Here is a 23254-nt window from a genome sequence, read left to right as displayed (position 1 = left end):
TGTATATAACTTGAATAAAAACTTTTGTTGGGCTAAAGATAATCAAGGGTCTTCAATTTTACTCTGCATTATGAAAATATTTCTGTCCAATGTTATATTCTAAGACTATTTGTTTTGACAATATGGATTGTTGGCAGCTTTATTCTCTACAACCGGAGTGAAATTCTAGGCTTTAATCCATATGCAGATTGAAATACTATTTTTTTGGGTTGAACATTTTGGTCATATGCAACAATGCATTGGCACTTTCCCCATTCCATGTAATTACTTCTCCAGACCTTCCTGTTGAACTGGATGTCACCACTGTCAGAATTTTAAAAAATCCATTTTTTAAACATATAAAATGAAGAAGCATAAATTTTGTAAGATATATGGTCAGAACTTCACATGTCCATAAACAGAACAACTTAGAGGGATCTTTTGTGTTGATTTATTTCTTCCATATCCACCAGTATCACCTCATCCCGTAACACACAGAATTTCAGGAATCAATATATGTCCATTGGAGGGAGGGACAGAGGGAAGGGGAGCATCTGACATCTGCTAAAAATCATTTTGACAATTGGATGTTTAAAACATTGACACAGAATTGTTGGGAGTTAGGTGACATATACATTTTATCACTATTATTGTTATTATCATTGATAATGGGATAAATCAACCCAAGTCTATTTTTATTGCAACAAAAATAATTGCATTTGATGAAGTAGATTTCAAATACATTGATTTTTAAAGTGTCCTAGATTTGTTATAAAATTTCAGCATAAGTAAAACTCCCCATGAATACAGTAAAAACTATGAGCATGTAATATGTTGGGTCCTGCTTTATCTTGATGACAAGTAAAAACCAATAAGCAACTAAATTTGGGGGCAAGTGAACTAACAGTTCTCGGCTGGCGGCTCCCCGGAGGAGAGCCTTCTCTGTGGCTGCCCTGACCCTTTGGAACGAACTACTCCCAGAAATCCGGACCTCACCCACTCTCATGGCCTTCAGAAAAGCTGTTAAGACCTGGCTATTCTGGCAGATCTGGGGCTGTTGACCTTATTGTTGAGGTCCAGCCCCGGCTGAAATGAATGTATCTGTGTTGTTTTTTAACTTGTCTATTTTATTTTTCTTTTCTTTTCTTTCTCCTCTCTGTAAGCCGACCGGAGTCCTCCAGGATTGGGCGGCCTATAAATAAAATTAAACTTGAAACTTATTCCTCAAATGCACATAGAATAAGAGATTTCAGTAAAAAATTGAAAACCCCCAATTTATTATCTCACCTCTACTCTGAACCAGCTAATTTATCTTTAAAAACCATTCTTCCTTCAGCATCATTTTTTCATCACATCCATGGAGGATAATCACACTGATCTATTTATCTCAGTTTTTCTTTATTTTGTCCTCAGAGTTTAAGTACATTGGGATTAACTTTTTTTTATACCTCAGTAACAACTTTGTGAGATATCTTGGATGCAGTGGTGGGTTGCTCCCAGTTTGGCCTGGATCGGGCAAACCAGTAGTAGCGGCGGCTGGAGGCTCTGTCCACCTGCCCGGACACTTCTGTGCATGCACAGAAGTGTCCTGTACCCTCAGGAGCAAGCACAGGAGTGCCCCCAAACCAGTAGTAAGAGAATTAGAAAACCCACCTCTGAGTGGTGGGATTCAAATAATTCAACAACTGCTTCTCTGCCCTAATGACTTTTTCCAAAAACCAGTTCACCAACCTACTCAGAAAGTTAATAACCGGTTTTCCCGAAGTGGTGTGAACTTCCTGAATCCCACCACTGCTTGGATGGCAAGATAGGTATGGCCTCGAATCACCCGATCAGATACATAGTTGAGCATAGACCCAATCTCATACACTAACCATTGGGCCATGGTTTATTGTGGTGATGAAGGGGATATAGTGGGATAACTTTCAAAATACCATATATTTATAGTCTTTTCATTACTTGTCATTGCATCTTTTTATTTGGAGAGTAGTATGCTACTGAATAACCAGCTGCCAGGGAACAATAATGGAAGAGGTATCAGCTTGGAATCCAGCATCTAATTAACCTGAGGTTGGCTACTGATTAATCACTGCGGTCAATATAGAATGTTGAATTGCAGAGACTGATGCTCTGATCCAGTATTTCTCAACCATGGCAACTTTCAAGATATGCAAACTTCAACTTCCAGAATTTCTCAGCCAACAAGGCTGGCTGCGAAATTCTGGGAGTTGAAATTGATCCATTTTAGAGTAGCCAGGATTGAGAAACTTTGCTCTTATCTATCAAATGCTCCTAGCCATGTGTCTGAGGATATGGATGTTATTTTCTCTCTGTTTCAACTGGAAAATATTTGGCCCAAATTGAGGAAAATGTATAAATCAAAATTGTCAAAAGAAAACAATGACTCCTACAGTTTGATCTGTGTAGCCCTTAATAACTATTTATTCAAAATAACCATTAGAAATTCATTTAGAAATATCACAGTTGCCAAATGTAGCACGTATTATGCCAATAGCTATCTTAATTAAGAATATTGTATTGACTTTTTATTTACAATAATAATAATCCAATGGTGCATGTGCCTGTTCAGAAGCAAACCCCACAAAGTATATTGGAACCTATTTCCAGGTATATAATATAGGATCAAAACCTAAATTAAGTATCATAAGTCTGTAAACATTGGCACATAATATACCTTCCCTCTAATAAGCCCTGGGGTGATCTTCAGAGCCCCTAAGAAAATTGCTGCTGAATTTAAAATGTTAGTTAATTTAACAGATTTAACAGATTAACAGAGTTGGAAGGGACCTTATAGGTAATCTAGTCCAACCCCCCACCCCTGCTCAAGCAGGAAACCCTACACCATTTCTGACAAATGGCAGTCCAATCTCTTCTTGAAAGTCTCAGGTGATGAAAGCCTCACAACTTCCAAAGGCAAGCAGAATGAATGGAAAAGCTATTAAATGCATGAGGAGTAATTGCATTATAGTTAATTAACTAAATAAACTAAAACTTACATTAATTTTTTTTAATGTAGGCCAGATTCTTCTGTTTTGCATCCCTAGCTTTCTACTCAAGGGCTAAATGTAGCCTTCAGTCTCCAAAGGTTTATGCAATCCTGGTTCACAAAACAATTGAACTAGAAAACATGTTTGGGAAATGAGTATTTCTCTGGCAAAAGCAGAGCATCTTTCTTCTTTGTCAACTGGTCCAAAGCCAGAATTTTTGTCACAGGTAAAAATAAAAATGGATCTATCTCCCTGACATGTATGGAGCTTGAGGTGTCCTTGCTAAATAAAAAGATTTAGATACACAGACTATTCCTCACCCTGGCTCATCTTCTCGGGAAATATTATATTCACAGAAACGTTTTCATCATCATTTGCTTTTAGAAAGCAATCCCTCTCCTTGCGGAGTAAACGGCTGTATCTGGCATTGGATAGCCATACTTCAAATTTAGAGAAAAATATAATCCCAGTTGTACCCAAAACAACAAGACATGTAAGAAAGCTTAGGACCATGAAGCAGATCACCTGACTCTTAGTGAGCAAGGACTGCCTGTTTTCAATTGTCTGTTTTATGGTCAGTATTTCCTTCTCTTGCAGCTGAGCTGGTTTAAGGTGCCCTGGCGAATGCAGGTGGCGATTCTGATTGTGTCTTTGTTTAGCTACCACATTCACACTTGTATTTCTAATGGAAAAACTACAGGTGGGGCCAGCAAAGTATGGTTTGCAAATACACATGAAGCCTCTGCCATGGTGTCCATGACATGTCCCACCATTTTCACAAGGGCTACTATCACAAGCCGGGACGCGGTTACTGCACAACACACCTCCATAGCCAATAGGGCAAGAGCAGCGGAAGCTCTTGCCAATATCTGCACAGGTGCCTCCATTTTCACAGGGGTTTGGTTCACAGTCATCAATGTCAAGCTCACAAAACTGTCCAGTAAATCCTGGAGAGCACACGCAAGATGCGTAAGGTGCAAACCCATCATCGTCCAAACAACTTCCTCCATTTTGACAAGGTGAGCTGCAATTCAAAAGAAGAGGAAAAAGAAATACATGAACAAAAGGTGATACTTCATAACAGGGGTCCCCAACTGTCAGGCTGCAGCCCACTTGTTCAGAACTGGGCAAGTGGTGGCGAGTGTGTGCATGTGTACAGAGCTCCACTTGTGGGCCATCCCTTGTGCAAATGAAGCAGCACATGCACACGCCTACCACTCTCACCGAACTGTCCCCTCTCCCACCTGCCAGGTTGCCAAGCCAGAAAGATTGGGGACTGCTGATTTATAATTCACACCAGTAGCAGTTATGTTTCCTTACATTTTTCTCTCTCCCCTCCCCATTTTTTTAAAAAACTCATATGCATAAAATAAGGGACGCGGCGGCTCAGTGGCTAAGACACTGAGCTTGTTGATCAGAAAGGTCAGCAGTTTGGTGGTTCAAATCCCTAGCACTGTTTAATGGAGTGAGCTCCTGTTACTTGTTCCAGCTTCTGCTAACCTAGCAGTTTGAAAGCACATAAAAAATCCAAGTAGAAAAATATGGACCACTTTGGTGGGAAGATAACAGTGTTCTGTATGCCTTCGGCATTTAGTCATGCTGGCCACATGACCACAAATATGTCTTCAGACAATGCTGGCTCTTTGGTTTTGAAATGGAGATGGGCACTGCCCCCTAGAGTCAGGAATGACTAGCACATATGTGCGAGGGGAACTTTTACCTATGCATATAATGAAATGTTTTAAGTTTGAGGCAAAACACCACCCCTGGAGGTGTTTTACTACAACTTTTCAAACACAATCCATTTGAATTGTTCTGAGTATTAAACTATAGATAATGCAGCAAAGTCAAAGTAAGATGTCCAGATTAATCTAGGCACACAAAGACTCCTGTTTCATTGTTGTGAAAAGGGGTTGACAGCTTGACTGCCTAGGATCATAGGCAACTCTTTAGCAAAACTGCAATTTGATTTGGAAGGCTGCATCCATATCTTCTTCCTGATTGGGTGTGGAAGAGTAGACAATAGTTGTATTACTTTTTTTGTTCATTTACTTTAACCCAGATTTATTCTACAGTATTGCAACGTTCTGTTTTTAAAAAAAGTAGTTCTCTTCTTCCTTTTCTCTGCTTTTGTTCCTTTTGAAGAAATTGTATCTTTCAATTGCTGCATTCCAAGAGAATCATCATACCATATGTTTGCCATGTTTATGAAATCATTTTTGCTTTTTATACTCAGAGCTCAGACTCCTCTTATTTCCCATGGTCTTAATATTAGTTTATAACTAATGAAAGTCATAAATTTTCTGAGCCAATATTCTGATTTTACTTTGTGTGCTTTCAGAATCTCATTTCAGCAACTTCTACAGTGCACAAGTCTTTGGGAGGTCTTATTGCATTTCCACCACTCATTGGTTTGCATTTAAAGTCAACATATTTTTATCAGTTCCTGCAAGATACATCTTATCTTGTGCCAGCAACCTATCTACAAAGTTCAAACCATGATTCTGGAAACCAAATGTCTTTCTTTGAAAGCAAGTCAGACATTAAGTCTCTGATACTTGTACTTAAAAACAACAAAAACCTAGGACGGTGGTGATGAAGCTTTTTGGCTCCTGTGCCAAAAGTGGGGGGAGCTCAGGGGGGTTGTGCACAGGCATACCACACCCATAATGCTATGCATGTGACCCAGCACACATGCATGCACTCACCCCCCTGCGCACATGTGTATGCGACCAGTTCTCACCCCGCTTTTGGAGCACCTTTTTTGTCCTCCCCAGGCTCCAGAGGCTTTCTAGGAGCCTGGGGAGGGTGAAAACACCCCCACCCACCTCCCTGGAGGCCCTTTGAAGGCTTCAGGAGCTTCCCTGAAGTCTCTGGAGGGCAAAAAACCAGCGCTATGGGTAAACTGGAAGTTCGGGAACAGACTTCTGGTTTGCTCGTATGGCTGTTTTTCGCCCTCCGGAACCTTTAGGAGCCTTCTTTGAAGGCTCCAGAGAGCAAAAAACGGTGCTATGGCCAAACCGGAAGTCACTTCTGGTTTGCCTGTAGGGCCAGTTTTTCACGCTCCAGCATGCATGCCATAGGTTTCCCACCACGGACCTAGGATATGATCAGTCTAGAACCAATAGGACATATTCTTGGCCTTTTGTAATTCTTGTGCCATGGACTTTTGTAATGTTAAAAATGAATGGTAAAAAGTAAATATTGAGGACTGAAAAGTGTCCAACAAATATCTGCAATGCTATTAGATCAAAAAATATTTGACAGGTGTCTCTCTACTCTTATGGTTTGTGTCCTCATGTATTTCATCTAACTCATTGTATAATTTACTGTGGAAAAATAATAAAAAAGAAATTGATATTGTAATTAGGAAAACAATTACATAGTCATGCTTAAAAGTCTCGGTTTTGTATTACAAATATTATAATTCTTGTTCAAAGCTACTATTTGGGAACATAGTTCTGGAACATAGTTGAGTAAAGACTTTCAGATCAGGTTTAAAAACATCATATAAAACATGGCAGCTAACTACAGAATCTACATTCAGTGTTTTCCTCTAGTCAACTGTGGTATTACCCACAACTTTCCAATCAAAACGACACTCAATGTTTTCTTTTTTTCAACTCATGAAGTAAGAAATGATTTCACCATATTAATTTGTTTTACTGCTCGAGAACAAACACATCAGTAACAAAACAGCCTCCTTTTAATGGCAAAAAGGCCAAACCTCCATCTTCAGGTCTTTGTTTTTTCCCTTCTCTGTTAGGCCCTGAAGTCAAAAGTGAGCACACACCAAAAACAAATGAATATATCAATTTTATCTAAATAAGGAATTTGCTTTCCTATTTACAAGTTACATTCTTTCCCCCGGTCTCCATTTTGCTAGGGTAGAGAACAGGCACAGAATTAGAAAGACAGACATTGTAGGGCTGTGAACTTCAGAATTCCATTCAACAATTTTCACTGGGAATTCTAACAGCTGCCAGGCCAATACATCTGGAAAGTGTCAAACTGAAGAATATTGGATTAGTCACCAAAGTCAAATGTAAATCAACAAATGTAATCCATATTTACCCATTAACAATACAGGGTCCCTTTTTCATATGACAGTTTTTTCCCATATAGCCGTGAGCGCACAAGCAAGTGTATCCACCATTTCCTGTCTCGACACAATTCTTTGAGTAATTTGAACAAGGCTTGGAAGAACAAGGATGAACAACTGTATTAAAACAGAAAAAGGAGAAGCATACTCTTGTTATGATTGTGATGACATTTCTCTCACAATAAATTATTTTTTCTGTCAAATTATCTAATAAGGCTGTATTACTGTTATTTTTCTCTTCTTTCCTAGTACCTATCTCTTTCCACTTATGACTATAACAATGTTGCTTGTATCTTTAAAATTTATATTATTTCATTTGTTCCCTAGTATAATTTTATTGCTTATTAGCAATAAAACATATGACTATCACTAAGTGTTGCATCTTATGATTCTTGATGAATGTATTCTATTTTATTTTTCTTTATGTACAATAAAAGTACATGCATCAAAGACAAATTTCTTTTTTTAAACAAAAGTTTTTATTTTTAAACAATCATAAAACAAACAAACATAGACACACACGAAGTATAAAAACCATCCTCGAATTTCCTACAGTATGTTGATTGGTTACCACGCTTTTGTGCCTCCTCACAATACTCTTCACTTGCAATTTACATAAAGTCTCATATCATTAATCTAATATATATGTATAGAATTATTATGATTATTAAACATTCATTGACTATAGCTATTATTGCATCATTTTTATGTGAAATATTCTAAATTTAAAATAAATTTATATTATGGCATTTCATTACATCATCCTGGAATCATCCAGTAATATTACATCTTTATATTCTATTCTATATAGAATTATTTATCTTTTATAACAAAGCTTTTCAACATCATCTCCATAGTCCTCTCTTACAATTTATGTAAAATTTCATATTATTAATCTAATGTATATATATATGCATTATTATCATTGTTAATCATTTATTTGACTATAAACTTATTACTTTGTCTTATACATAATACGCAAAATTTAACTAAGTTTAACTTAATTTTTTATTATGACATTTCATTTCATCATCCTGTATCCTTCCAGTAGTAGTGCAGTCCTATATCTCTTGCTATTTGTAAAATTTGTATTCTAATTGTGTTCTTGAAAAGTTTTACATAGACTTCTCTTGGCAACTTGTTCATTGCATATCGTGTAAAGACTTGAAACCCTCCATCTGTTCCTTCCATCAGCTTGCCTTTAGTTGTCATTGGTGCTGCTGTCAACGTTTTTCTCATTATTTCTGCCAGATTTTCTCCTTTTTCTTCCTCCATATTTTGAAGTCTGAGATAGAGTTCCAGTTCATCAACCTCTCCTTCCGATATTCCACTCCTATCATTTCCCTCCACGCTCAATTTACTGTCAATGTCAACAATTTTCTTATCACTTTGTTCATATTTTCCTTCAATTTTTTGAACTCTATCCTCAAATTTCATCATAGTTTTGAAAATATTCTCAAATCTTCCCTCCATTCTTTCTGTTCTTTGTTCTATAATCTCAAATCTCTTTTCAATGTTTTCTGTACTTATTTGTATTTTTGAATTTCTAGCATAATTATTTGCAATGTTAATTCCTTTTCTTCTTCATGTTCCAAGTTGTAAACACTGCCACGAAGGCTATTTGCTAGGTTTCAAACAGATTCACTGTAATCTTTCAAGTCAAGGCTTGCTCTTTACTCCAGTCCTGCTACTGATAGTACTCAAGAAGAGCACCTGCATAAACAAACTGTGCTCTTCCCACCGTCCCATTCAATAAACAAAGTCAGAAGCCTTAAAAAATGTTTCCAAGCCTCCAGCCTCTAGGTGGCAGTGTTACTTTTTTCCTCTGTTTTTACCCCGCTCTTTAAGCTCTGAGATTGAGAAAAGGAAAAAAAATGTTTAAAATGTACGTTCCAGCCGAGTGTTGAAAAGAAAGAGATTCTTGATCCACAATACAAAAAATGGGGAAAAATAGAAGAAGGGAAAAACATACCAGTCCAATTTAAAAAGTAAGAGGCATTTGTAAAAATTCCATCCATAAAAGCCCCCAAAATTAAAGAAAGAAAGATTACACACTAATTTTAATCCAGGCTTAATTCACCACTTGCTTTCTTCTGCCTTCAATTTTAATTTTACTCTAAGTTTTTTTGGGTGTTCTCTTCTCTAATATTAAAATTTATCTCACCATTTCGACACACTCTCTCTCCTGCTTTTCTTCCATTCAGGAACTGTCCCAACCTTGTGCAGCTTCAATGGCTGCTATTCTTTGGCTGGAAAAAAGGGCTTTGTCCCTGAAAAGTCAGGGACTTTGTGATGTCCCTGAGATCAGTAGGACATGCCCTTCTCTATCTATGGGACAGTTTAGGTACAAAAGGACCATCCAGCAGCAGAGATATTGACAGATATTGACAATCCTGGTGCGCCAAAATTGCATGTTGTGTCGTCGCGACATGAAGCACCGCCTTGTGTCCAATCACACTTGGCCAATAAAGAATTCTATTCTGTTCTATTCTATAATGAATGTTCTCTTATTTACATTTAAGGAAAATATATAAAACCAAAATTATTCCATTTTATCCAATCAGAATATCTCTTTAGAATCTGAACTAAATAGGTTATTTATATGTCATGATTTCTGTGGCACTTCAATAATAAGAATTGGTAGCTTATATACATAAAACAACAAAGCATCAAAATATTAAAATCATTAAATGAATCATCATCCTGGTCCCTTGCAGTTAGCAATCCTGAAAGGCCCTAGTATCTAAACATCAAAAACTTTATAATAATCAACACTTTGAATTGTACTTGGAAACTTACAGCTACACAGTGGGATACCAAAAAAATCAGTGTTATTTTGCTGAATCAGTTTTTGGCCTATTCCAATTACAGTTCCTTCAAATAGCCTTCAAAGGCAATGTAAGATGCTGATAGTTCAGCCACAAGGGAATGAGGGCATGAGTAATTCATCTAGCGCACCAACCAAAATTGAGCACAATCTCTTTGGGATACAGCTTCCAGGAGGGTCCATATATCCAAAAGGATCCCTAGACAGGGATGTTCAGGGAGGAAGAGAGAAGGGCAATTGACAAAACATGTCTCATAACTTGAATTCCTTCCCTTGCGTATTTTCATGAAACACTGCAAAAGAAATCTGAAAAAGTAGAGTCTACATCATAACAACACAATGCATAGATCACAGGAATGGATTCCTTTGTTCCCAGATCATGGACCTGCTCATTAGGGATAGCACAGATAGACACAGCCAAAGTTGGAGCCATATGGTTTTAGAGTGAACAGCCATTCCCCCTTGCTGTGTGAACTTGTTTGATAGCTTCCAGATACCCAGGGTTAGTGCAGCCACTACATCTCCTGCTTGGCCCAGGGAAGTGATGTATAACTGGGAATTGTTATCCCCCCTGAATTGTGAGCCGCCCTGAGTCCCCTCAGGGAGAAGGGCGGCATACAAATAAACTAATTCCAATTCCAATTCCAATTGTTAGCCTACTGATGATTTCTGATTCTGGAAGAGAATATATGACTTCTTCTGATGACTTCGTTAAGATTGTAGATAAGATAAGGGAGAGGACCAAGCCCTGGTTTTGCATATTGTACTGGGCAAGATCTTGATTTCTCTTCTCCATCATTACTGACTTGAACTGCTTCGTTAGGAAGGAATATGATCTCTAATAAAATATTATTTCTGAGATCCATCCCTCACCTACGTATCCATCCCTCACCTACGTTCCCAAAAACATTATCATATAATGGGATCAAGATAACTACTTTTCCCTTATCTAGATCCTTTTGGAAATCATCCGTAATTACTATAAAATAGTTTTTGCCTCACACTGAAGCCTGAAACTGGAGTGATGAGGATTCAGATAAACCACTTTTTCCAATATCCTCTGCAACTGAGACCTAATCACTTTTTGGAATATAAATTGTATTATATTGCTAGATATAGGGAGAGCATTTCAGAGGTGGGTAGTATGTCACCTTCTCCTTCAAGGTCTCCGATACTACTTTCTCCTTCATAGAGGCATTCTTATCCCAGCTTCCCAGCTCCTTATTTAGCAGGTCAAACAAGCTAGGAAGGGCAGAAGCCCAGCCCATAAGTCTCAGAGCTCACATAACAGGAGGCTGCATTTATTAGAATCCATAAAATCAAATTTGTTGGCCATGATCTTGAAGATGTTCTTCCAGTCACTTCATCAAGCATGAGCAATTTTATCTTTTGACTTTTTCTAAACTAAAGTTAGCAAGAATTGAAGCCAAGTGCTTTTAATGCAGGGTACATATATTGTCTAGCAACTTCTTGCTAGCAACTCTGCAAGAAAATAACCAAGTTCAGAGAACACCAAGGAACACCACTATTCTATCTTCTTTTTATTATTATAGTGCCAGTGTGTGTGTGTTTGTGTATGTGTGTGTAAATTGGATATGTTTTATAGGGTATCTTTTTATCTGGTATCTTTTTCTATGTAAATGCCAAAAGTTGTTGCAGCATAGCAATATGTTAAATAAATAAATAGGATATTTCCAACACCAGATGGAGCTCCAACTGTTTTCATCAGGATTTTCATTCATCAGAAAAGGAAATTATCTAAGAAATTCCAGATAGCCTATGCTTAAGACCAGGAATGATTTAAGTTGTTTAAAGCTAGCTTAGCAAGAAGGAGCTAAGCTCAATGTAGAGATGTTATTAATTTCCTATTCTTTTCTTCTCAATATATTTTAGACTGTGTTTGTTAAAAATCTATACTGTGTACGGGTTCTGGGAAGTTGGGGGGGAGGGAGGATGTGGGGGGGAGGGGGGTTGGGGGGGAGGGACGGATATATATTAGGTTAGACAAGATGTGTTAGATCTCAATGTAATGTGACTTCACATGTATACTGTTTTTTTTCTTAACTTTTCTTTAAAAATAGAATAGGCCAAGTATATTGACATATAGCGGAAATACACCAAGGAGCGGAGGAGTGGGAAAGAAGAAAGATGGGCAGAGAGGGATGGGAGAGAGGGTGGGAGGGAAAGGTGAGAAGGAAGGGGGGGGGAGTAGATGTGGAGAGAAGAGTGGTAGAGGGGGAGGGGAAGTAGGGTAGAGGGGGATGATGGAGGGAAGATAGAAAGTTGGAGGGTGATGGAAGAAGGAGGTGCATGGAGAGTGGAAGAGTTAATTGAGTTTCTATTTTCTGGGGCATTGTTGACAAGAGGAATTGATGCGATTATTGTTTAATGCTGTATGGCATTGGCTATGTACAGTATACATGTGACTGTATGAAAATGAAAATGAAAATAAAAGAGAAATGTTTAAAAAAAGGAAAAAAAGAAAAGGAAATTATCTCCAAACCTGTGTCACAGCGGCTACCAATCCATCCTTCTTCACACATGCATTGGCCTGGTTTGACACATGTCCCATGCAGACAGCCAGGGAAAGGAACACACCGATCACAGAGAGGGCCTTGCCAACCAAATCGGCATCTAGCAAAAACACAATATGAAATAGCAAATCAAGCTAAGATCTTTTTGCAAATAGAATTAAGAAACTAGATGCTGTAGATAAAATTATGGTAATAAGATCCCTTATTCTGATTGTTATGGAAATAAGATTCCTTATTCTGATTAAAAACAACTACCGAATACTGGTGCGGTTTTCTTAGTGAAAGCTCCATGATAATCATCTCATTAACACACTTTTCATCACATAGACAACCCACACTGCATGGCCATGTGCAGTCTCAGTGCTTTTCTGCATCTCTTACAGTTACCCAAGATTTTGGTGCTGAAATATTCTGGCAAATAGCAGCTTAATGATTTTCCATTTTGTTTTTAAAATAAACACTAAAATACAGCCCAATGCTCTGAACATTTCCATTTCTGTTAAAGTTTCCCAATAAATGAAGGGGGGGGGGAGATTTGTTAGTGAACTGAGCAATCTGAGGACCCAGATTGTTGGGGAAATATGCTGACTCTGTAAACCACTTAGAGAGGGCTGGAAAGCACTGTGAAGAGATATATAAATCTCTTCTATTGCTATTGCTATTGTCATTGCTATTGCTATTGTCATTGTATCCTGGGCATTATTTCAGTATGTATGAATTTTTTTTTATAAATGCATCAAATATAGATGATGCTAACTAACACCACCAATGGCAGAATACATGAACTACATATAATCACATTAATGAGTCATGTATTAGCATATTATTGGCCCTAGCATAACACCAATTATTGTTTAATACAACAATATAACAGCTAGTAGTTTTATGCCATTTATTTGTATGAATGGACATGTATGAAAAATGGAGTGTGGGAAATTTACTCATAGCAGGACAAAAAAGCAGAAATATAACTTGAGAAAATGTCAACTTAAGGCAGCATGTTATAAATTCATATCAGATTGAAGACTTTAAAGACACTACAAGCTACGTTTCCAAAGAAATAGATGACTCTCGAAAGAATGGAAGAAGGCTAAGTCACGAAGTTAAAAAATTTGTCATCAAGAATGAGAAAAGGGCCAAGAAAGATTAGCCAAGCTTTTAATGGACTGGTCCATTAACGTTCTGCTTTATAAGACCTTACCTGCATCCAGTTTTAGTCACCACAGTACAAAAAAGATGTTGAGACTTTGGCAGTGCAGAAAAGAGCAATTAGAATGATTAAAGGCCTGGAGCCTAAAACATATGAAGCATGATTGCAGGAACTGGGTAGGGCTAGTCTAGAGAAAAGGTTTGAGGTGACATGATAGCAGTATTCCAGTATTTGAGGGACTGCCACAAAGAAGTTTCCAAAGCACAGAGTGCAGGACAAAAAACAATGGATGGAAACTAATCAAGGAGAGAAACCACCTGGAATTAAGGAGAAACTTCCTAATAATGAGACAATTTGCTTGCCTTCAGAAGCTGTGGGTGCTTCATCACTGAAGGTTTTTAAGAAGACACTGAACAGCCATTTGTCTGAAATAGTATAGGGTCTCCTGCTTGAGCAGAGGACCTCCAAGGTCCCTTCCAGCTCTATTCTTTTTTTAAAAAAGTTTTTTTTATTTTTTCATTTTCATAACAAATAACCACATGTATACTGTTACATAACCAACATTATATTATATTGTTAAATGTTTACATCAATTCGTCTTAACATCAACCCCCAAAAATGATTATTGGCTCTTCTGCTCTCCGTACACTGTATTTCCAGCTCTATTCTGAATTGAAAATGGTCAAACCTAGTTCAAAACTATGAAAAATGCATAAGAATCATATTCATCGGGAGCCATCAAACTCAATGTATGTCTATATATATAGTGTCCTGTCTTGATTCTTTTGGAACTCGAATATGGATTGCCTAAGAAGACTTGAGAAGATATGCATTGATTGTGAATGAATGGAGCTTTTAAGTCCAAAAGTGAATAAGAAAAACTGTAAATCAGGTTTTTTTCTCTATATATCTATTATTGTTGAACAACATCCAAATTGTCCAAGGAGACTTCCCTTTCCTCCACATCATAATGCATCTAGGAGGCCCCTCATTCCTCTTGAGCAAATTCAGAGGAAATCTTTGATCTTCCCACTCTTTTTTGTTCTGCTGGTTTGAAAAACCTTTTTTTTCCCTTTTCTGGAATGGCTGTTGTTTTTAAAAATGGTTGCTAAAAGTTTAAGTCAAATATGAAGAATACTCTGATTAAAATATTTGGCGCTGAATTGCATTTTACATAAATGATTCTTATATAAAAAGTTAAAGTAGCAATAGTGCTTAATCAAAATAATACTTGTCCCTTGTTTTTCCCCCTCTGGCAAACATGCTATCAATTAACTTACCTGCATTCATTGAAAACTTCACAAAATCCATTCACTGGATGACAACCAGGTTTGCAAGCAGCTCCTGAAAAAAGGAATTGCTATGTAATATTTCAGACAGTCTTGCAAACATGCTTGCAATGACTTTAGAATAGTAAACTTATCAACACACTAGTCTATAATTAGCAATACATTCTAGACATTCTGGGACTTTAGGAAAAGTCATATTCTGATGATGTGTAGGTTTGACTCATTTTCTGATTTTGTCAAAAAAAATTTAAAAGTGCCATGTTGTTTCTTTTTTTTTCCTTCATGTTTTTGAGCTTTAGAGTTACAATTTTCAGCCCTGGATGGCTTTTTTCCCTTTTCTCAGACATTTTCACCCTAAGTAAATAATTTTAATTACATCAGCACTTCATTGTTGTCACACTTCAACAATTCTGCAATATTTCATTGACCTGGTGAGCAGGCATGCAAATTCACAGACTGCACAGTTGCTGCTTTTTATTGTGGTTTTTTCCCCCCATTTTGGGTACCCCTAAAATTTGGCACCCCAGGACAGTGCCTATTCAGCCTTAGCAATACAATGTTTCACTGGAAAATGTAGGCATAATTTAAAAACCTCTAGTCACTTTGTATTTTTAAATTCTCCCTTTTTTAAAATTTGGACTGTAAATATACTTTCTTATGGAGCCAGATCAACAAGTACAGTACAACTGTTGGGAGAAGAAATGAGAGGGAGGAGGAAATGATATTGAATGGCATAGATTCTGACCAATTGCACTTCATACTGCTAAGGTCTGTTTCAAGTCTTCCTATTAGAATTGTACAATAGAATATAAACTTTTCAGCTGTGAACATGAATCTGCCATTTAAAGTCATATTAAATTGTGGGATGAAGCTCAGCTCACTTCACACCTGAATTCTTGTTTATATGCTTTCAGTTGAAAGTACAATATGGAAATAAAACAGTGTTAGTTTCAGATGCTTGCATTGGTTCAGCAATAAAAGATCAAAGAAAAGGCACTACTAACTCCAAAATGATTTGGCTTTTGACTTAATCCACAACACTAATATTAAATAAATCCAACATTCCTCAGTTTGATATTAAGTAATTGAGAAAAGCAAAAAAATAAGCATAGGAATTAGAAGTTCATTATATTGCCACAATAGTAGAATATAACTCCTAAAATAATTTGGTTCACTCAAAACAGGGTGAAAGGGGCAATTCTGCACATATAGCTCTATCAACAGACTTCAATGAATTTCAGAGGATAAAGTAATATATAATCTTAATTGACCTTGAACCATATCCCACTCAAAAGGACTTCTAAAAAAATTATACAAGATGTAGCTATTTGATAATGCCACAGCATATCTTGCCATGTGATTGTGAACTATAGCTAAAACTAGAACGTCAATTAACATTAGCACATAGGACATATAATTGATTCAAAGAACAAGACCTTTTAAGATCTAGGGTAACATGGGTGCCACGACTGCAGAATTCTATGATTTTACCTGGCAGTCACATGTGATTTTGTGCAAGAACTATAACAGAATTGAACATGAATTGGTTAATTTTTGTAAAAAAAACACCTACAAATCAGAAGATACATTAGGTTGCAATTCTACTGATAGCTGTAATTCATTTGTAATGTGGCTTGACTAAATAGCATATAAATTGCAATAAATAAATGGTAATTGTGGTGGATGGTCCATAAAAGTTCAATTCCCATTGATTTCATGGGAAAAGTTAACTGCAGGGTGATGTCACTGAAATACATGATGCTTAATCAAGCTAGACTTAATGTGCAAGGTTTCAGTCTATAAGATACACATAACACATGTTTTACACAATGTGATTTTAAAAAATCACATCTGGCTATGTCATATTTATCAATTTTTCACTGATAATGTCCATTACAGGAGATGAAAAATACAAATGACTGAAGCTCGGATACGCTGAAAAAAACCCCACAAGCAAGTGTACTTCAGTGTAAGAAAAGATATGGGCATTTCTCATTCCAATTTAAAATGAAACTAAATGTCACAGAAAGTTTGTGAAATCTTTGCAGCTGGGGCTCATTGCATTAATTAACGGATCTGAACACATTCAACCCCTAACTCCTTTTCAGTTCCTAAAAAGGGTTGAAAAATTAAAAAAAGGTCATTATTTAAAACAAGCTTATTATTGATGTATAAAATTGTTACCCTATAATAAGACTTTCAAAGAAAATAAACAGTTTACCATAATGTCTATCTATCCATCCATCTCTATCCTGAACACACACACAAACACACAAACACACACAGACACACAGACAACACACACACACAACACACACACACACATACACAAATATATTTTTCCACTGAAGTACAAACCTACGTTTCTAAAATAGCCAAACTAGCTGTAGATAATAAGGGTTATAAAGTCGAGGGCATCGGATTGAGGACAGGTGAGTTAACCCACCCTTTTCCATCATTCCGAGCTTTCACAAACCCGACGGGAAGATTCAACAACAAAATCTGAAGATGAGCAAAACTGTCCACAAAACGCATTTTTCTTTGAAAAGTACGCTCCAAAGCCAAGAGTCTCGCACCAAAGAAAATGGTCCGTCCAGGCTTTTATGAACAGTTTTTTGGAAATGTCACGTGAAACCATCGGGGCTCACTGCCGAGGGGAGCCGGGTTTAAACCGGCTACAAAGAAACCCATCGCGGCTCTGAAGCCCTCCAGGTGCTGAATCCTAGCGTCGCACGGCGAACTAGTGCCCATTCGCCCACGCAAGAACGTACCCCTTACCGGACCCTGCAGAAGCTAAGACGGGGGCGCGCTTCAAATCCATCCCGGGACTCTCTGCTTACCTTGGGCCAGCGGCAGACAGACGACCAGCGGCCAGAAAAAGCAGCCCAGGTCTGCTTTTTTGTGGGAATCCATCGCCAAAGGCGCCCGGCGAAGGGGCTCATGCCCTACTTCGAATGCCTACGAGAAGACGGAGCCCGCCGCCGCATGCGGGAGGGGTATTCCCTCCGCCCAAGAAGTGCCACGGTTGCCTTCGCCTAGAAGCGAGATTTCATGGGAGATTTTTTTATATATTTATATTTTTGTATGTTTGGTCGTTTATTTTCCTTTTTTTTTCCAGGAAGGAAAGGGAGGGGAACTTTCTGCCGCAGCAGGAGGAGGAGGGATGATTCCCGCTGCGAGAAATCCAAGCCCCACCTAATCTGGGGCGACGCTCTTCTCTCTAGACCAAGGAAAGCGGGGCCCGGGAATTCTCACGTTCGCACTCCCACTTTGCTGAGAATCTGCATGGGAGAAAGAAAGGGAGGGGGGGACACACCAGGCATAGCAAAGAGGCGGAGAATAGGGAGGGAGGAAATATAATAATAAAAAGGCGGTTAGGATTGCACTTCGACTAGTTGTGTGTTTTCGCTGCCATCCTGACGCGTGTATGCACTCCTCCCCCCCCCCCGCTTGCACTTGTTGCCCAATAATCCGCACCCCACCCATCTTTCCTGCAGCGACTGAAGGAAAGTGAGATGAATTTGACTTCTCCCCACCCCACTCTTTCAAAACAGGCCCCATCCTTTAGATTAGGGATCTCCAACCTTGGCAACTTTAAGACTTGTGGACTTCAACTCCCAGAATTCCTCAGCCAGCTTTGATGGTGGTGATTATGATGATGATGATTTCTTTTATTCATTAAACATGAAACTCAGTCAAGTGAACATTTAAAGATGTGTCGCAAATACCACTTACTGGTGCTAATGGCTGATACAGGTTGCTGCCAGCGACCTAGGTATCAACCAGGTATCTTCTTAAAACATATTATGTTCCTAGTAGCACAGTTTTTTTGCAGTTTTGCAAAATGTGTTTTGTAAAATTCTTGGACATGGTACCAAGTGCCCCGATGACATGCTACCCATAGCTGTGTAGTTCGATGGCTAGGTCGCAATATTTTGTGATTTTTTTCAGTTCTTTTTCTTCATCTCTGGTGTCTCCTGGTATAGCGACATCAATAAACTGTATGCTTCGGCCTTCTAGAAGCGTGATATCTGGCATGTTGTGCTCCAAATGACAATCCATCTGTATTCAAAAGTCTCAAAAGATATTCACCTATTATTATTATTATTATTATTATTATTATTATTATTATTATTATTATTATTATTATTATTATATAAGTCTTCTGGGAGTTGAAGTCCATAAGTTTTAAAGTTGCTAAAGTTGGAGACTCCTGCTTTAGATTAGAAGTGAAGCAGTCAAGATTTCTGGACATTTTCACTACTGAAGCCACGTTTAAGGCGTTTAAGGAGCAGCGGATTTCACAAGCAGGGATTCTGGCCCCGTGCTAAATGGAAGAGTTATTCCGTTAGATGATGGAGCATTTGGATTTGGCTAACAGCACTTGCTTGATTTCAAAGACACTGGTTAGACACTTTCTATTTTATTCAGCCGCATTGAGAGCCTGTGGGGCAGCTTACTTTGGAAGCCACCTGCAAAGATATAATGTAAAAATAAATGGAAAAAGGACTCCCACAGATGTGTACAATAATGTGATCCATAGAGCATAGAATCATAGGGCTGAAAGGGACCACATCTTTTAGTCCAACCCCCTGCTCAAGGAAGGAGACGTTATACCATCCTCCTCAAATGGTTATCCAGTCTATTTTTTAAAACCTCCAGTGAACTTGCTGCTCACCTTATATCTCTCCCTTGACAAGTTGGACCTTCAGATCCCACTGGTGTTTTTTTTTGTCCAAGGATTATTTAGAGTTTGAGCAGTGGTGGGGTTCAAAGGATTTAACAACCGGTTCTCTGCCCTAATGATTTCTTCCAACAACCAGTTCACCAAACTGCTCAGAAAGTTAACAACCGGTTCTCCCAAAGTGGGAGGCTGGTTGAAGCCAACCACTGGGTTTATTATATTATTAGAGGAAACACTTGAAGACCTGGCTCCCTTCACTCCAAGAAGCAAAGACATTGGGCAGAGATTGTGATGGTTCTAATCCAGCATCAGGAAAGCCACAGATCCCCCACTCTGCAGGACAATATGTTCTTCAGCCTAACACCAGATGATTTTGTGGAAGATCCATAACCTTTTAGTTCCTTGCAAATGTTAAGGTTCTTTAACAGATGCACAACACTTCATTTTTCAAAATGAATTTTATTTCTCAGTTCCCCATAGGACTTTAGGAAAAAATTGCTCTTGATTGTTTCAAAGTTGCAGCCCATCTGCAGTTTCTTATACAGTCTTATGAAAATCCGTTTATCAAGCAGCCTTTTGCTTAAGAAGCATCATTCCCTAGTTTGGAAACTAGTGGCAGTCTTAAACTTATAACCTTATGATGTTTAAGTTCTCAATTGGTTAGGTAAATTAATTCTAAAAAAGTGAATTATTTAAAAAAAATCAAAACTAAAATGTGATTAGACTTGTTCAGGGATAGGAACAAGGTAGGAAGGAATCGTCTTTGTTGCCCAAATATAAGTGCTTACTTAAACTACTAGTTAGGACATAAAAGCATTAGTGTTGCCCTGATGGTTCAGAGCCTTGGCCCCTCTTGTTCTGGCAGCCTGTTCTCACAGTGGTCAACCAACTACACAAGAATGTCCCTAGTCTTATAGAAGATGGTCTTCAGAGGTATCAAGCTATTGATCCTCATGACTTTCATGAATTGGTCCAACCTTATTTTAGCAACCAACCTACCAACTAAGCTCACTACATCTCAAATTCCAAAGTTTCATTATGTGTTGTGTAAAAAAAAAAGTCTACTTGTCTTCAAACGGTTGAATCAAATCACGTCAGTGATATTTGACCAAGATTTATTTGACTGATGATCCACCTAGCTTGTGTGCTACAGAAAAAAGGCTAATCTTTTCTGGCTCTTATGGACCTTTTGCAGTAGCCTAAAGATACCCTTAAGTGGATTATTGCAGATGTGGTGCTTTTCCTTTTATTCCAGGCAAGATTTTCTTCTCTGACATCCATGGTTAATGGAGGGGGAGATTTGAAGCGATACGGTCAGAGGCATATGGTTGGTTGGTCTCGTTATGGCAGATTTGCTGTGGAATTGCTTCTTCGGTCCAGTCTTTGGAACCAGCAGCTGTACTTCACTGTTGATTTGACTGCAAGGTGAAACAGAGACCCAGCTTTTGCAGTCATTTAGTTTCCTCTTTTTAACTAATCCACAACGAAGTGAAACTCTGAAATTGACCGGTCTCTGCTTCATGCATGTAACTGAAATAATTTGCCTCTTTGTTATAGCGTATACGATATGGAATTCCCTTACCTGGTTGCTCCTCCCAAGGGTTCCCTGGCTCCTTTGCATGCTAGGGTAATTTACAGTTCCTGCCCAGGTCTTTAACACTTACTGGTTGTCTGCCTCTACACCAGTCCAAACAACCACTAGATGGAATTCTCAGAGTTTGTTGCATAAATTCAAATTCAGAAGCACACACAGATAACTGATGCAGCAGGATTCATTAACTTCTTTATATACCGGTACATAAGGATAGATGAATAAATGTACAAAACCAACAGGTGGTTCTTCTGAGTAAACACAAGGAAGGACTTACAGGCAAACACAAGCAGTTAGTTTCATTTCAGCAGACAAGCCCAGACAGACTGCTAGTTTACTTCTCAGAGCAGCAAACTGCTTAAGTTCAATTCTCTGCACAGACTCAGATCTGTTTAAGCTCCCATTGGCTGACTTAGTTGCTATGCCTATTCATTGGCTGACCCTGTTCCTATGTCTCTCCCAGTCATGAATATTTTAACAGGAAGCTAAGAGATACCTCAAACGCCAATTCTCTATTGCCATGAAGTGATCAAAAAGTCAATGCATGGTTATAAGGAACTATAAAAATGTCCACTCAGTGGATGATATGAGGAAAATGCAACAAAAAAGAATAACCGCAATATTGTGCCATTTGGAGGAGGCTTTTGACATGATCAACAAATGAGATTGAATAGAACTGGAATTTCAGCTGAAGGAACCACTTCCAAATTGCCTTATAATATGTGTTAAAGTTGTATAGATGGCAGCAGAGACCAAACCTATTCTGGGTGCTTACAAAAGGCATGTTGAAAGAGCAGCAAAATGTAGTATGATATATAAAACTTTCCTTTATTAAAAACTGAAGAGAGGTTGTGATTGGCTTTCTGGCATTAACATGTTTGAACCCATTGAATTTGATCCCCTCATTCAGTTCCGGTTATTGAAGCTCTTTAAGGATAATACTGTTTTAGGCTTTTGGTTTTCTCCACACTCAATTTCTTTACTTTGCCCAACCATAAAGATTTTTGCAGGGTCTGCTTTTGGTGGGAATGGGGGAAACCAACAGAGTGTTCGTCTATTGATTGTGACAACTGGCCCAAAGTCACCCAGCTGGGTTTCATGTCTAAAGGGAGACTAGAATTCACAGTCTCCTGGTTTCTAACCTGGTTTGTGATCACTTTGCCAGTTGGCAAAGAAAAGCTTTAAGGCACAAAGTTTTATGGAAGTTTAAATAAATACGTGATTGGCAGGATCTGTCAAAATGTAAGAGCCTAACAAACTGATTTGGGTTTCTCTGTATAATAGCAGAAAATAATAATAGTCTTGAGTATTTTAAAATAGAAGCTATATAGCACATTCTCTCTTGTCAACTTTGCAGCAATGCTAAAGGAGAAGAGAGAGAGAGAGAGATTAATCATATTGCTTTGTTTGTTTATCTTACTCTGCCACCTTACCCAGCCTGGTGCCTCCTGATGTGTTAGGTCATGATCCTTATCTGTTCCAGGAGTACCTGCAAAAAATTATTACAGCAAAACACTGTTCAAAGAAATTAGAGTTAATACGACAATGTCTTTCTGTGAGATATACTCCAGGTAAAAAAAATATGTCTCCTTTCAATCTTAAATTAACAAATGTCTGCTTGTAGGAACACAAGAGAAAATTGTACTGCCTGTGAAGATTATGTTTTCTGTCATTTGGGGACATTCCCCTCCTGATTCCCCCCTCTTTCCCTCCCATAAGTAGATAAAATCTGATTTCACCTTCCTTCTCCAACCTCAAGATTCTTTCCAGTAGCCTGACTTCATTTCCTCACCATTGTTCTTGTTTTAAAATGCCTTCCTGGTGTTTAACCTAAGTCTTTCCTTTGCAACCTAAAACCATTTCCTTCTTGCTGACAACCACCCACCCCTCCCAGAACAATAGACTGCTCAGAGCATAAAAAAAGAAATGGCAGAGGGAGCTGCATGTTCAGATCTGTCACTGTTCTTTTATTTTGAACAGTAGAGTGCAGCCCTGGGAGTCAGAGATTTAATCAAATCCACCCATGTACTAAAGGTACTAAAGTGGTACCCATCTCTCCCCTCCCCCAGATCTTCTTCCCTGATTCTTTT

The 23254-nt window shown here is 38.2% G+C and overlaps 1 protein-coding gene across 1 annotated transcript; it reads right to left on the bottom strand.

Annotated features, from left to right (window-relative positions):
* Positions 1 to 1331: 1331 nt before the first annotated feature.
* Positions 1332 to 17913, bottom strand: DLK1 (delta like non-canonical Notch ligand 1). Its single transcript, XM_014069799.2, has 5 exons — positions 17730 to 17913; positions 14881 to 14944; positions 12420 to 12550; positions 7062 to 7206; positions 1332 to 4011 (listed from the first exon to the last, which is right to left on the bottom strand). Exons 1-5 carry the CDS (start codon positions 17800 to 17802, stop codon positions 3297 to 3299), a joined length of 1128 nt encoding a protein of 375 aa, XP_013925274.2. The 5' UTR covers positions 17803 to 17913; the 3' UTR covers positions 1332 to 3296.
* Between the last annotated feature and the right edge of the window lie 5341 nt (positions 17914 to 23254).

Source organism: Thamnophis sirtalis, unplaced genomic scaffold (assembly GCF_051295495.1).
Source record: "Thamnophis sirtalis isolate CommonGarterSnake01/CBP01778 unplaced genomic scaffold, rThaSir2_p1.2 scaffold_1, whole genome shotgun sequence".
Lineage (NCBI taxonomy): Eukaryota > Metazoa > Chordata > Lepidosauria > Squamata > Natricidae > Thamnophis > Thamnophis sirtalis.
The sequence above is the reverse complement of the archived record's forward strand: the minus strand, read 5'-3'. Positions and strand labels throughout refer to the sequence as shown.

Coding starts and splice junctions, on each gene's coding strand:
- DLK1 (XM_014069799.2), bottom strand. CDS start 17,802: ATGGATTCCCACAAAAAAGCAGACCTGGGCTGCTTTTTCTGGCCGCTG. Junction 14,945..17,729: donor CTGTCTGCCGCTGGCCCAAG/GTAAGCAGAGAG, acceptor TCCTTTTTTCAG/GAGCTGCTTGCAAACCTGGT. Junction 4,012..7,061: donor GGACCCTGTATTGTTAATGG/GTAAATATGGAT, acceptor TTTGAATTGCAG/CTCACCTTGTCAAAATGGAG.